This window comes from Phoenix dactylifera, chromosome 15 (genome assembly GCF_009389715.1).
Source record: "Phoenix dactylifera cultivar Barhee BC4 chromosome 15, palm_55x_up_171113_PBpolish2nd_filt_p, whole genome shotgun sequence".
Classification (NCBI taxonomy): Eukaryota; Viridiplantae; Streptophyta; class Magnoliopsida; order Arecales; family Arecaceae; genus Phoenix; species Phoenix dactylifera.
Genome location: NC_052406.1, coordinates 1,775,694 through 1,792,058, shown reverse-complemented (window position 1 = coordinate 1,792,058; position 16,365 = coordinate 1,775,694). Strand labels below are relative to the sequence as shown.

Here is a 16,365-nt window from a genome sequence, read left to right as displayed (position 1 = left end):
AATAATTTCGTCCTGAAAATTAACTCACTTAAGATTTCGAATTTTGAATAATGAAAACATCATATCATTCTCGAGCTTCTAAACAATCCCCATCTCGAAATGCAACCTCACAAGATTTTGGCAAAATTATGGCATCTTAAAACTTAATCCTTTCCATCTATGATTAATAGCAAGTTCTTTTGATCTCTTTCAAAATAAGACTAACCTTCCAGCCTAGGAATAAAATGTCATAATTCTTTTTTTTTTGAAAAAATTAATTGCTCTTGATTAATTCTACATAGAAATTTAATCAGTTAAATGTAAGTAGGAGAAAGCTTTAGTATCAAATGCTCATCTTTTTTTTTTTTTCATGATATAACCTCAACCTTCGTCTTATAATACTTCTTCTTCTTCTTCTTTCCCTCTTTCTTCTCCCGTAAGGGGAGATCGGGCTCGAGAGGGCCGAGCAGTAGCCGGCGACACCCCCTCGGTCGGCTGGCGGCACCCGCGATGCCTGCGGCCGGGCCTGCGGCACCCACGGTTGCGGCCGTGGCCGCACCCGCGGCCTCGCGGCCCGCGGCCGGCGTTTCCCGGCTTCCGGCGCCAGTAGTTGCAGGCCGCACCTGCGGCCCGTGGCCGGCGTTGCCCGGCCTCCGATGCCGCAGTCGCAGGTCGTGCCTGCGGCCGGCCTTCCCCGGCCTCCGGCGACGCAGTTGCAGGCCGCGCCTGCGGCCGACGCCCACGGTGAGTCCCCTCCCCTTTTTTTTTTCTTTCTTTCTTCTTTCTTTCTTCTTCTTTTCACCCAGGGAAAGAGGCGAGAGTCGCCCCCTTTGTCCCACCAGAAGGAAGAAAGGGAAGGACTCTGACCCGACTGCAGCCCCCTCCGACGACTGGCGGTGGTTGCGGCAGAAGCCAGACGATACCTGTGACCGAGAGCCGGCAAGCTGACGATCATAGATACGCCTTTTTCTCCTCTTCTTCTCTTCTTTTATTTCATTATCATAGGGTAGGAAGGACATAGGGTTAAGGCTTACCTTGCTACGAAGAAAAGCTGCGGTTACTCCCTCCGGCGGCACTGATGCGGGCTCCAAACCCTAGCAGCGGAGGAGGGAAAGGGTTAGAGACAGAGTAGGGTGGAGAAGGAGAAGTGCTTGGTGGATCTCAGATGCAGGTCAATGGAGGATTTTAGAGAGAAAATTTTCAAATTACCTCTGCGATTTCAGCGGCGGTTGTGCGGGTTCATCGGCCATTCAAATGGCCGCCGCGGATCTCGCCCCCGTTACGCTCGAGAAGGTGCAGCCGAGGATTCCGGCCTCTTCTTCGGCTTGGGCCTCACATTCTCCCCCCCTTAAATAAAATTTCATCCTCGAAATTTACATACCTGAGACTTCGAAGAATTGCGGATGCCTCGCACGCATTTCATCCTCAAGCTTCCAAGTTGCCTCTCTTTCTGAATGGTTGCTCCATTGTACTTTCACATATGGGATGGTACGCCGCCTCAAAACTTGCTCCTTGCGATCGATAATACGTAAAGGAAATTCTTCATAAGTCAAATCTTCATCAACTTGCAATGGCTCATACTGTACCACATGACTGGGATCCGAGATATACTTCCTCACTAAAAAAACATGAAAAACATTGTGTACTTTAGATAGCTCGGGTGGCAAGGCTAATCTGTAAGCAACCTCTCCAACTCTGTCCAGAATCTCAAAAGGGCCCGATGTAGCGTGGACTTAGTTTACTATGTCTTCCAAATCTCATGATACCTTTCGAGGGTGAAATCTTCAAGAAAACAAAATCACCTGCTTGAAATTCTACTTCTCTCCTCTTTTTATCTGCCCAACTCTTCCGTCTATCCTGAGCTGCCTTGAGTCTTTGCTTGATCAACAAGATTTTCTCCCTGGCATTCTGCACTAATTCTGGACCCAATAACTTTTTTTCTCCAACATCATCCCAATGCAGAGGAGACCTACACTTCCTCCCATAAAGAGCTTCATATGGTGCCATCTTGATGCTAGAATAGTAACTATTATTATAGGCAAACTCCACCAAGGCTATATGATTATCCCAGCAACCTCCAAGATTAACTGTACATGTTCTCAGCTTATCCTCTAAGGTCTGAATCGTCCTTTTTGACTGACCATCGATCTGAGGATGGTAAGCAGTGCTGAGCCTCAATTCAGTACCCATAGCATCTTGAAAACTTCTCCAGAATCTAGATACAAATCGTGGGTCCCGATCAGATACAATGCTCACCGGTACCCCGTATAGGCGCACGATCTCATCAATGTACCTCTGCGCCAGCCTATCAAGTGAAGTGCCAACCCTAAAGGGTAAAAAGTGAGCTGACTTTGTGAGGCGATCAACAATCACCCACACTGCATCATTTTTCTTGACTATCTTGGGAAGCCCAATAACGAAGTCCATGGTGATGTGTTCCCATTTCCATTCTGGTATCTCCAATGGCTCCAACAATCCGGCAGGTCTTTGGTGTTCAGCTTTCACTTGCTGACATACCAAGCACCGAGCTACAAACTCGGCTATCTCTCTTTTCATACCATTCCACCAAAAAAATGTTCCCTTAAATCTCTATACATCTTAGTACTACCAGGATGAATAGAGAAATAGGATTGGTGAGCTTCCTCCAAAATCTCTTTCTTCAAGTCAGCATCTTTAGGTACACACAGTCTACTCCCAAATCGTAGAGTACCATCTGGGTGAGTCCTGAGTTCAGATCGCAACCCTCTTTCTGCATCTTTCTTGAGCTGACACATCTGTGCATCTGTTTGTTGGGCAGCCTTAATTTTCTCTATCAAGGTGGGTTGTACCATCAAACTAGCCAGCATGTTCCCAGCATCCTTGGTAGTCACCTCAATCTGCATCATGTGGAGATCTTTCAAAATTTGCTTTTGAGTAGTGAGCAAAGCTGTTGTGCCCACTGCTGACTTCCTATTGAGGGCATCTGCTACCACATTAGCCTTTCCCGGATGATACTTAATATTTAGATCATAATCTTTCAGTAGTTCGAGCCATCTCCTCTACCTCATGTTTAACTCTTTCTGGGTAAAATTGTGATCAGAAAATACCTCACATGGCTCTCCATACAGATAGTGTCGCCAAATTTTTAAAGCGAAGACTACCGCTGCCAATTCCAAATCATGTGTCGGATAGTTCTGCTCATAGGGCTTCAACTGTCTAGAGGCATAAGCCACTACTTTATCATTTTGCATCAGTACACAGCCCAACCCTTTCTTAGAGGCATCACTATAAATGGTGAAACCCCCAGTATTAGACGACAGAGTGAGAACAGGAGCAAACACTAACCTTTGCTTTAACTCCTGAAAGCTTCGTTCACAATCCTCGCCCCATTCAAACTTTGCTCGTTTCTGGGTTAAACGAGTCAAAGGAGTAGCTATCCGGGAAAATCCTTCCACAAATCTTCTATAGTACCCAGCCAAACCCAAGAAGCTTCTAATCTCAGTCACATTTGTAGGATGAGGCCAGTCCACCACTGCTTCTATTTTCTTTGGGTCCACTGATACCCCTTCTTTGGAAATCACATGCCCAAGGAATGCGATGTTGTCCAGCCAAAACTCGCATTTGCTCAATTTGGCATAGAGCTTCTTCTCTCGAAGAGTTTGCAATACCCTTCTCAAGTGATCTTCATGGTCTTCCTTACTCTTAGAATAGACCAAGATGTCATCTATGAAAACAATAACAAATTGGTCCAAATATTGTTTGAAGGCCCCGTTCATTAAGTCCATAAAGGCAGCAGGTGCATTGGTTAGTTCAAAAGACATAACCAAAAATTCGTAATGGCCATACCTGGTTCGAAATGCAGTCTTAGGCACATCCTCAGCTCTTATTTTTAATTGATGATAACCGGATCACAAATCTATCTTGGAGAAAACTTGGGCACCTTGCAGCTGATCAAATAAGTCATCAATGCGGGGCAAAGGATATTTGTTCTTCACTGTCACCTTGTTCAGCTCTCGGTAATCAATACAAAGCCGCATACTTCCATCCTTCTTCTTTACAAATAGTACAGGAGCCCCCCATGGAGAAACACTCGGACGGATGAATTTCTTCTCTAGAAGCTCCTGTAGCTGAACTTTCAATTCTCTCAGCTCCGCAGGGGCCATCCGATAAGGAGTCTTAAAGAATGGTCCAACACCCGGTATGAGATTAATTTCGAAATCAATTTCTCGATCAGGAGGTAGCCCAGGTAGCTCCTCCGGAAAAAACATCTAGATATTCCCTCACAACAAGAATATCATCCGGTTCTGATTCTTTTTGAGTGTCCACAACATAGGCTAGATAGGCCTGACACCCCTTTCCTAGTGCCTTCCTTGCACTCATAGCAGAAATAATATGCAAAGAGGGCTTAATGGTGGGTGCATCACCTTGGTAGAAGAATTTCAGTTCATCAGGTATCTGGAACACTACCTTTTTGCCATAGCAGTCGATATGAGCATGATACGCGGACAGCCAGTTCATCCCGAGAATCACATCAAAGTCATGTATATCTAATTGTATCAAGTCTGCTATCAATTCTCTATCTCCTATCTGAATTATGCAGTTCTTAAAAACAGAATCAACCACTACTGTTTTCTTAAGAGGAGTAGCAACATATAGTGGCTCATCTAGCTTATCAGGTATGCGATTCAAAGAGGCAGAAAACTTGGAGGATATAAAGGAATGAGTAGAGCCAGAATCAAACAATGCATAAGCACCTACAGTATTAATGGGAATCATACCTGCCACCACTTCGTCGCTGGCACTAGCATCTTGCTGTGTTAGTGCAAAAACCCGTGCACCACCCTTCTATCTTTGATCAGCAGGTCTGGCAGGTCCAGAGTCATTCTCCTTTCTATTCGGACAGTCACGTGCCATGTGCCCCGGCTGCCCACAAATGAAGCAGGCTCCTGCTTTCTTTAGACAAGGTCCAGCATGAAATTTATCACAGTAGTAACAAGCTTCAAATCTCTTCTTATTTGAAGGGCCTTCATAGTCTCTTGGCTGTTTAATTTGATTTCCTGTAGGCTTCTTCTGGCCACCTCTTTCTCTTTCTGATCTAATCAGTTCAGCTTCAACCTTCAGAGCCCTGTCTAGTACATCCCTGTAACTATTAAAAATTAGAACTGACAACCGAGATCGAATCCCGTATCTCAAACCTTGCTCAAATCTGTTGGCCTTGCTTTGATCATCCTCCATAAGTCGAGGACAGAACCGGCCTAATTCATTGAACTTGTTGGCATATTCCAACACCGTCATGTTCCCTGACTGCCTCAAAGATAGGAACTCATTCTCCATTGATAGCCTCACTGACTTAGGAAAGTACTGATCATAGAATATATCCTTGAATTCATCCCAAGTCAGTTGTTCATCATCACCCTCGAATGTAGCTTTCATGGCCGTCCACCAAAACTTGGCATTCCCTTTAAGCATGGGTATCGCCAGTCTGATCTTGACATCTTCGGGAAATTGTAGTGCATCAAACATTTCTTCTATTTCCCGAATCCAAGTCTCGGCAGCTAAATAATCAGCTCCACCATCAAACATAGGAGGATTCAGCCTCTGGAACCTCTCATAACAAGAGTCCATACGTTGTGCAGGTTGGACAGTGGCTTGCACCTGCTGTTGCATCTGTTGCTGTATCAGTTGTTGCATCTGCTGTTGCTGCTGAAGGAGCTGAGTCATCACCTGACATACTTCAGCAAAATCTGTTTGGGTTGCGGTCGCGGTAGGAGCTGGCTCAACTGGTTGGCTTGTAGTTCTCCGAGAGGGTGCTCTTGTCCCCCTCCTTCTAGCTGCAATATTCCTCAAAACTTGTTCCTCTCTGTTCCTCATTTTTACCTATTAGAAAGCCAACGTTTATTAGTTTCCATAATTGAGCAACAGTAGGATTATAAAAAAAATCTATCTACTTTTGTTTAACTAGTTAGACCCAACTAAATAAGACGTAACCATCTATTACTAGACTCTAAGTGTGCCCATTACCAAGCTCTAACTTCTATCCTTGATCAAACCTATTGCTCTGATACCACTAAATGTCACGCCTCCGCCTCTGCGAGGCACGTTAGGCACCTAGTGCCCACGTGGGGGCCACATGAGGGGGGAACATGGGGCTCCCCTGCCAGATATTGTCCTGTTCTGGGGCTTCACGCAAGCGTCCTTCACCCTCCCCGGTTTTGTTTTCCTCCCAAAACGTGTCTGCAGGATTTGGAGTCACCCGCCTCATATACCCAGGCTCTGGAACGAGTCTTTCCGATGTGGGACTATTGGGCCTCACACCCTTCCCACCATCGGACAAGAGCCGTCCTCGGCTCTGATAGAAACTAAATCTTAACTCTATTTCTGAAGATAGTGAAATTGATCATTTCATAGAATAGATTAATAAAACAGAAACTATATATCCTCACCAGAAATGCTTCCATTTCAGTTGCCACCATATTCAGGAAACTGCAACAGTCAATTGGAACTGCATGTATAGCATATATAGAGATGGGCATCGGGCCGTGCCGGGCTGGACCCGGGCCCACCGGGCCACAGACTAAACGAGCCGTGCCTGGCCCGGCTTGTTACTAAACGGGTCGTGCCTGGCACGGCCCACTTAGCCTAAAGGCTAAGCCCGGCACGGCCCTAGGCCCGTGGGGTGGCGGGCCGTGCCGAGCCCTGGCACGAGACGGGCCGTGCCTGGCACGGCCCATCATGGGCCTAGAGACGGGCCGTACGTGGCACGGCCCGTCTGGCAAAAAAAAAAAAAAAAATAGCCGTTACGCATAACGGCTATTTTTGGTTTTTACTCAAAATACCCCTCCCAACAGTCATAAAACGGCTAATTTGAGGGGTATTTTGGGGAAAATACCCAGTCCGCGGGCCGTGCCGTGCTTGGCCCACGAATCGTGCCAGCCCAGGCCCTTATGGGCCGTGCCGGGCTCGGCCCGCGGGCCAGAAATTCTTAACCCAGGCCGGCCCCCTTTTATGGGCCGTGCTAGGCACGGCCCATTACTGTAGCAAGCGGGCCGTGCCGGGCCATGGGCGGCCCGGCCCAATGCCCACCTAAATACATATACATACATACATACATATATATACATACATACATATACATATATAAATACATACATACATATACATATGTACATATATACATACACACATACATACATACATACGTACATGCATATACATATACATACATACATACATATATACATATATACATACATATATATATATATATATATATATATATATATATATATATATATATATATGTGTGTGTGTGTGTGTGTGTGTCTGTCTATATTATCTCTGTACGCACGTGCATGTGTAAGTCAGCGCCATGATCGGTGACTTGCATAATTTTATGCTCGATAAGACTAGGGTATTATTTAATATATCAATATTTCGTCTAAAATATAAATATTAAATTTATTAGTTTATCTAGTTATGTTGGGTTCAAGTTAAAACTTGTTTTAAGCTTAATCCTAAGGATCAAGTTAGGATTTTTGAGCTCAAACCCCACCCAGGTTTTAGATCCTTGGCCAAAACCTGACCCAGTGAGTGGATTGAGCTGATTGGTTTCAGATTGGGCCCCACCTAAGTAGCATCCTTATCCCCAACGGTTTTATCAAAAGACACCAAAGCTCTGCAGCAGACAGAAACAGGTCATAATGTCAAGGTTGGGGAAGTGCATCATCTCTTCTTTCAGGCTCTCACCTTTGCTTCCTTACTGGAGTAATGGGAGGCAGTTCAGACCCACAAGAGCAAAGAAACCAAACATAGGAGGAAACTCTCAAGCTAAAAGTCCTACCTTCTCTCTTAGAATTTCTAAAGCCTTTGTAGCCAGATCTGCAGTTGCTGTCTTTGCCCTGGGATTCCTTGATGCTGGGTGAGTACCTTATCTCTTCTTGTCCATATAATCCTTTCCAATCACTGTACCAAAGCTCTTATGCTTCCATCTGAAATGATCATTGTAGAATTACCCAATAATATTGATTTGACTCTGAGTTGAAACTCCTATGCCTTTTGTCTTCCCCCAGTTTATGCAATAAATTATTTCTGTGCAGTTATAAAGTATACTTGGTAAGGGTGTTTCTCACCATGAATTGGATTTCTATTGAAATTGTGAAACCAAGTTCCCTCGAGACTAAAATTCTACACCAATTAAGGGGTTGATGCTAGCTGCAAAATTTGTTTCTTTATATTTTTACACTACCAATTTGATGTTATATTATTACTTCGGAAACGGAAAAATAAAGTATCAAACACAAGGGAATGATGACATACTTGACAAATTGCGACAAACATCCTTTATCCCTCTCAAAGCAATGCTATATTAGGTTCTATTCATGTTTCATGACCATTGTTTATGAGAACTATTACTTACATATTGTCAATGCTTTTTTCTTTTCTTTTTCTTTTCTGTTTTTTTTTTTACTTGACAAGTGGGCACCTACTATTGTCAATGAAATCAAGGTAGAGAAGGAAAATATTAGATTCATTTCCACTATGCATTGATCCAAAGCATATGATCTGCACCACAGCTGCCTATAGAAGTTCTTTCATTGATTTCTTCACTTATCATCCAAGCATTTTTCTTACCTCCTCATAGAACCATGTATATGCATATGGCTGTCGCATAATTTTGACTTGTATCTAAATGTTCTTGGTTTAGAAAAGACAGTGAAGACAGACACAACTCCACATCTAATGTAAAGCTTGAACCCAAACAATTTGATTGCATGTATAGGAAAATGAATCTTTTTTGTTGTTTACCGAGCGCCGAGAATATAGCCAGGATATGCACAAAATATGGCAGGATGATCAAACATTCCTACTACACTGCATGAATTATATGATGCACAATTTTTAGGTGAGCCTTTTGAGGATTAAACATGATCAGCCACAAAGTCATGGATAATGTCCAATTAGTTGCTATAAGATATATGAGACACCATACGACATGGCAATAAAAACTAAAAGCAAAAAGTTCAGACAAGGGGGGAGGCAACCGGCTTCTGAGCTGGTTACTTACTAATTTCCCTCTAACTTTTCATGTTACTCCCACAAACACAATAGTTATTGATATCCACTTGAGTTAATTGTAGAATTTAGCACTTAAAAAACATGTAGGAGTCATTGTCAAAAAGTTGCTCTATGTGGTCTCTTATTTATTTATTTATTTATTTTGAAAAGCTGAGATGAATCATATAAATTCTCTTATGAGGGTGTAGAGGAAAGCTAGTAAAGACCTGCATAGGAGCCGGTGGCCACATATTTTTTGTCTTCTTTTCTTAAACATCGTGGTTAGAGTAGTCAGAGTGGTGGTTAGAATAATAATAATGATGTAAGCATATGGTTAGAATGGTTGGACTAGTGGAGTTTTTTTTCAACAATGGTTGTATCTTTAATCCAATGTTTGGCTCTTTGATCATACGGCAGATTTGAGTTTCGGGAGCCTAGCCTTCTATCCTCAATTCGCTCCTTTTCCGCTTAAATTTCTGGCATTGTGAGCTTCTAGAGATCTCCATTCCTCCATTAATATTGTTCTTCTTCTCTACCCCATTGCAGGTGCTTCTTAACCCCCAAGAGAAGAAGGAAGAAAGAAAAAGAAGAGTCCAGTACCCTTCCCCCCCTCCTCCAATTTGCCCACTCCTCTGTCCAAATGCTCCACCCCGCCCCCTTTTCAACTCCATCTCTACAACCCTACCACCCATAGTATACCGTACTGGCCGGAACCAGGCGGCATAGAGTGTACCGCACCGGTTCGGTATCGGTACTTAGTATGAGTGGCGTACTGATATTCGGTATGCCAAAAATAAACTCCGTACTATACTGTACCGACACTATTGGTATAGAGTCTAGTACCGAGATGGCAAACCTTTTTACCACCTCTCTCTCTAGCTCCACCTTTGGGCACCCCTTTGCCAAATCTGGCCCTTCTCCCTATCCTCATCGAGTTTGGATCCTCTCTAATTCATTTTAGAATTGGAGGGGTGTAGTGTGTAGGTCATTGCTTCTTATGTCATGCATGACAGCCCGCATTCGCACAGGCCCCATGTGGTACATCAGGCCGCATGCTATGCATGGCCCAAAGCCCATCTCTCTCTCTCTCTCTCTCTTATCTTACACTATTCCTTGTGCTATACCACTATTTCATTGAAGAATTTGCTTTTCATCAACAAAGCCTCTAGGAACTTTCTTTCCTTTCATCAGGTCTTTGGACCTATCTTGCTATTGCTTTTATGTTTTCAGACATCAAACTTTTTAGATTTTTTCAGCAGATTAATTGGTTCTTGAATTTGTATTTAAGCTGATTTTGTTCATTTGGTGCTTTCTACCTTCCATTGTGTCGCTGGTCAATATGAACTTATTAGGATTCTCTGTGGTTTTTCTTTTTTTGAGAAACAAAAAAATGGTAAAACTTCTTCATGGTGTATTTTTATGTATAAATTGTTGCCTTCTCTTTGTCTGAATTTTTAAAAGTTTCTTAGAGCTATTGGATTGCACTCTCATTGCTTAAACTTGTACTGCATAAGCAATAAGGTAATTTTGTCTACCCACCACATGGCCTTCTATGTTTCATGGCAAATCCCTTTCACATAAAATTATCTTATTTATGAAATCAACACTACGTTGCAAAGAGTATATGTGAGGTTGGCAGCAGGCAAGTTTCAAATATTTGCAACTGCTTTTTTACCCTTCTCTGTGCTTCTCCATGGATCCATGGCACTCTTTAGGATAGAATGAATACCAGTAGTATAATTTGCTTAAGCACAAGCATATCTTGAGAAGTAGTACTTTATGCTTATGCTGATTTCTGTAGTCTATGGGTTTTGACTTCCTGGTTTCAATCACAATGTGCTGTTCAGGTATAGCGGGGACTGGTCTCGCATAGGTGTGATTACCAAAGAGACTGAAGAGTTGTTAAAGATTGCAGCTTACTTGATAACACCTTTCTGCCTATTTCTAATTATTTCTATTACAGATGGAGATAAGGCTCCATAAGGAAACTGAGGAGGCTTCTTCAAGAAACACTTCTTATGAAATTCCAAAATCATCTTTTGTAACTCACTGTTGCAAGTGTTAAATGATACCAATGAATCTAAGAGATGCAAAAGAAGTTAAAGACTAATTGAAAAGGTTTCTAGTTTTTAATTTGAGATGTCTCCACTTTTCTATGCCTATCTTTGCCTCTTTTCTATGACTATGCATCCACTTTTTTGGATGAGCAGCCGATCTGCTAATGGAGAAGGGTGCATACATCATGGCGATAAGTCTAACTAAAGCTAATTGTTATTTGTTACAACAATATGTACATCAATATATAGCCTAACAATAGGCTAATAAGAAAAGTGTATCGAGTGCAAAAGAAGCTGGTTCATAAACAGTAGGCTTAAGAGATGGCAAAGTATCACGATGAAGAAGTGATGCTCTTACTAGTTCAAACTCATCTTGAAGAGCTATGAGAAATTGTTTCAAGCGCATGTGATCTCTATAGGAAGTAAATTTCTCGGCATCGCCATCATGGTCCTACTTAGGCTTGTACCGAGTTAAATGATCCCATATAAGATACATCTAAGAAAGAAACTAGTGGATAGATTGCTTGCTTTATGTGATGCACTTCAAACAGCAATTGATATTGATGGGCGATATCGGAGGTGGAATGCCATTTAGCCAGGATATCCCAAACCTCCTTAGCTATTCGAAATCGATCAAATTGAAGATGAATACAAGGAACTGAAGTATTCCTGAACCATGTAATGATCTAGTGATTTTTACTATCCCAGTCCTCAAGCCAATTATAAAATTCTTCTTCATTCTGATCTTGTTTTTGAATAGGCCGATGGATGTCTCTAGTAACAAACCACCGGAGTTTACAGCCTTTTAAGAAATTAGACATCTCTTGTATTCAAAAAAAATTAGTTAGATCCATCCAAAACAATAGAAATAGGTAGAGAGACATCAAACTTACCTATAATTGCAAATATGCAATGGTGAACTAGTGAGAAATAAATGAAGTAGATATAACTAACAGAAAGAACCCAAGCAAGAACAAAGGTCAACATTGCAAGAAAATATAAAATATATAAATATATCTATTTCATCCTATCAACTTAAGTTTTTGGGACAAGTTGTTATTTTAACATGGTATCAGAGTAGAGGTCCTGAGTTCGAACTCTGTCTCTGTACTTACAGTAATGCAATGATAAATATACTTAACACTAAAAATGCTCCACACCTAGCCTAAACCCAAAGGAGGCCAAATTTCTTATGCGTCGTCGCGTGCAATAATTAGTAAAAGGGTATCCAATGCCATGAAGAGGGACTCCTTATGATTCACATTTAGTTCTTGCCGCTTGGATACACCTCCCTTTCCAAAAGAGTACCTTGAATATCTTAAAATTCTTCTGATATATTATGGCTTTATAACCAAGGTGCAATGAATGGCTCATTATATATTCTTTCTAATTTATACATGTATTTGAGGATCACATGACTTCAGTAACTCGTTACTCTTCTTCATTGATATTACTTGCTCTCTCTCTTTTGCACCTATATGTGCCAGACTCCAGAGACAAAAATTCCTATGCCACAGGTGAGCATGGTACATGTCCTTCGTCTTTGAAGACAATTTTAACCTATTGGAGAACAATAGGGCTCGTGAGCTGATATTTTTATAAACGAGAAGATTTAAATCATTGATCTGTTATTTTTTTGCAATGTGGTTCCTATCAAATGCTAAATCCTTTGAAGTAATAGAGGAGTCATCATCTCATGCAACTGCCTTCTCCGGCAATTTTGGTGCACATAACCTATATAGAGGCATGATTTTTCAAATAAATGTTCATGCGTCCATGGAGGTTATTATTATTAGCTGTTATATCAATTCCCATATTAAATTCAGCTAATTAAAACAGCTACAATGTTATGAAATGGCATCATCGACGTTGGTCTGTATGGACCTAAATCTTAAAATTATGTCATGTTTAGCTTGGGTTAGGTTTTTTATGGTTTTCTACCCAGAAGACTAGCTCAGTCCTACAATTATTTTATCACAAGTATTACCAATTCTTTCGAGTCGAAGTTTTGATCCACCAAATCAATATGAACCACTTTGGCCACAACAAGCAGGGCTGGATAGGGTCAGGAGCGAGATCCGCCATATCAAAAAGCTGAGTCACAGACCTAACTTCCGGAGGCCATAACTTGGTTGTACAATGTTTGATTAGAATGATTTTTTTGTTAAATCGAGCATATTTTCAAGATCTATGACATGAATCAAACCAATTTTTTTTTTGGATAAGACTTTAACGAGGCATAGCTTTTTATCCGAGAAGAATTATGTAAAGCGATAGAAAGTAGAATAGATGTAGAAGTCGAGATCTACCTTCTTAAGAATTTTAGCTTTTTCTAGAAGATTTCTACTAATAATGTCTAGTTTAGGAAAAGAATCTTATTAAGATTAAGAAGAGATATCTAACCCAAATTATATAAGGACGGATCTTACTATTATAAATAGAGGCTATATACCTCGATTTTTTAATCATCAATGAAAGAAAGGGGACTTAAGCTCTATTTTTGCAATTCTTCTATCTTCTTCTAGTTATTTTTTAAGAGATTCAAGTTGAGTGGGTTAAAGAAAATCTTCTTTTTCTCCGATCGGATCAAGTTTAGGCATGTGAGGCCCAATAGTCCCACATCGGAAAGACTCGTTCCAAAGCCTGGGCATATGAGGCGGGTGTCTCCAAATTCTGCAGACGCGTTTTGAGTGGAAAACAAAACCGGGGAGGGGTAAAGGACGCTTGCGTGAAGCCCCAGAACCGGACAATATCTAGCAGAGGAGCCCCGTGTTCCCCCTCATGTGGCCCCCACGTGGGCACTGGGTGCCTCGCGGAGGCGGGGGCGTGACATTTGGTATCAGAGCCGAGGACGGCTCTTGTCCGATGGTGGGAAGGGTGTGAAGCCCAATAGTCCCACATCGGAAAGACTCGTTCTAGAGCCTGGGCATATGAGGCGGGTGTCTCCTAATCCTGCAGACGCGTTTTGGATGGAAAACAAAACCGGGGAGGGGTGAAGGACGCTTGCGTGAAGCCCCAGAACCGGACAATATCTGGCAGGGGAGCCCCGTGTTCCCCCCTCATGTGGCCCCCACGTGGGCACTAGGTGCCTCACGTACCTCGCAGAGGCGGGGACGTGACATTTGGTATCAGAGCCGAGGACGGCTCTTGTCTGATGGTGGGAAGGGTGTGAGGCCCAATAGTCCCACATCGGAAAGACTCGTTCCAGAGCCTGGGCATATGAGGCGGGTGTCTCCAAATCCTGCAGACGCGTTTTGGATGGAAAACAAAACCGGGGAGGGGTGAAGGACGCTTGCATGAAGCCCCAGAACCGGATAATATCTGGCAGGGGAGCCCCGTGTTCCCCCCTTATGTGGCCCCCACGTGGGCACTAGGTGCCTCACGTGCCTCGCAGAGGCGGGGGCGTGACATTTGGTATCAGAGCCGAGGACGGCTCTTGTTCGATGGTGGAAAGGGTGTGAAGCCCAATAGTCCCACATCGGAAAGACTCGTTCTAGAGCCTGGGCATATGAGGCGGGTGTCTCCTAATCCTGCAGACGCGTTTTGGATGGAAAACAAAACCGGGGAGGGGTGAAGGACGCTTGCGTGAAGCCCCAGAACCGGACAATATCTGGCAGGGGAGCCCCGTGTTCCCCCCTCATGTGGCCCCCACGTGGGCACTAGGTGCCTCACGTGCCTCGCAGAGGCGGGGACGTGACATTTGGTATCAGAGCCGAGGACGGCTCTTGTCTGATGGTGGGAAGGGTGTGAGGCCCAATAGTCCCACATCGGAAAGACTCGTTCCAAAGCCTGGACATATGAGGCGGGTGTCTCCAAATCCTGCAGACGCGTTTTGGGTGGAAAACAAAACCGGAGAGGGGTGAAGAACGCTTGCGTGAAGCCCCAGAACCGGATAATATCTGGCAGGGGAGCCCCGTGTTCCCCCCTCATGTGGCCCCCACGTGGGCACTAGGTGCCTCACGTGCCTCGCAGAGGCGGGGGCGTGACATTTGGTATCAGAGCCGAGGACGGCTCTTGTCCGATGGTGGGAAGGGTGTGAAGCCCAATAGTCCCACATCGGAAAGACTCGTTCTAGAGCCTGGGCATATGAGGCGGGTGTCTCCTAATCCTGCAGACGCGTTTTGGATGGAAAACAAAACCGGGGAGGGGTGAAGGACACTTGCGTGAAGCCCCAGAACCGGACAATATCTGGCAGGAGAGCCCCGTGTTCCCCCCTCATGTGGCCCCCACGTGGGCACTAGGTGCCTCACGTGCCTCGCAGAGTCGGAGGCGTGACAAGGCAAAGCCAAATCAATTTTATTAAGCAAATGAAAGACTATCATGCTAATCTAAGAATCATTTCCAAATTGTATTTTACCACAAACTTGATGCAATAAAACTAAGCAAGATCCATGATATCTCAGACCACGCTAGCAAAGAAATAATTGGTTTGACCAGGTCCACCAGCTCAATAATAGATCAGTCCAACTACAAAGCAGCGCGCACGCGCATGGACAAAAAAGGTATAGAAGGGAAAGGGCACAATACAGATGCATCACCTTGTGGTTGGATTGGTCCATTACTAAGCTGGCGGATATGGTCCAACCGTTTATTTCACTTGTTAGCATGGGTGCAACCTTCATTTATGCAACTTGCGGACCATTGTGTCATGAAAACTTTTATTCCAACATAAAAGTGAGTTCACTGAAAAAAGACAGCATTGAACATGTCAATATTTTTCTCTCAAATGTACATTGAACCAGTTGGTCCTCAATTATCCATTACAATAAGTTTGTGGCCATATTTTGGACTTAGAAACATGCAAATCAGCTACAGCTGAGGCCAGCTTGGCTTGCCAACGATACACGTCAAATCAACATCATAATTGTAGGTAAATACGCACAAAACTGCTACATCAATAGTGCTCCAAAAAAAAAAAGCCTATAGGTAATATAGTAGCCTTGGTCCTTGCTGTATATCTTGAGCTAACCTGCAGCTCTCTTTGGGTGTAACTTGGTAAAGAGCACGAAAACCTACGGGCTCGTTTGGTTCGCGGAAAGCATTTTCCTTCCTAGAATATGATCCTGGGAAACAAATTCCTAGGAAGAGGATGCTAGGAAAGTATTTTGGCATGTTGGTTGACCATGGGAAAGTGACAAATTCCAAGTGCTTATGTTGGTTGGCCATCCACTTCCTAGGAAATTATATATAATTCTATTATGCCTTAATAAAAATTAGGTTTTAATGCCTCTTTAATGCTTCTTTATACTGAAGGACTTTTTGGGAAAAAGTAAAAATGAAGTGATTCCCGCCTCAT

The 16,365-nt window shown here is 43.2% G+C and overlaps 2 protein-coding genes across 2 annotated transcripts; one reads left to right on the top strand and one right to left on the bottom strand.

Annotated features, from left to right (window-relative positions):
* Nucleotides 1–4,803: 4,803 nt before the first annotated feature.
* LOC120113321 lies at nucleotides 4,804–5,829 on the bottom strand. The gene has a single exon (XM_039134460.1). The coding sequence runs from the start codon at nucleotides 5,827–5,829 to the stop codon at nucleotides 4,804–4,806; it is 1,026 nt and encodes a 341-aa protein (XP_038990388.1).
* Nucleotides 5,830–7,624: 1,795 nt separating this feature from the next.
* On the top strand, nucleotides 7,625–11,145 carry LOC103709270. Its single transcript, XM_008794540.4, has 2 exons — nucleotides 7,625–7,876; nucleotides 10,860–11,145. Exons 1-2 carry the CDS (start codon nucleotides 7,659–7,661, stop codon nucleotides 10,993–10,995), a joined length of 354 nt encoding a protein of 117 aa, XP_008792762.1. The 5' UTR covers nucleotides 7,625–7,658; the 3' UTR covers nucleotides 10,996–11,145.
* Nucleotides 11,146–16,365: the final 5,220 nt, after the last annotated feature.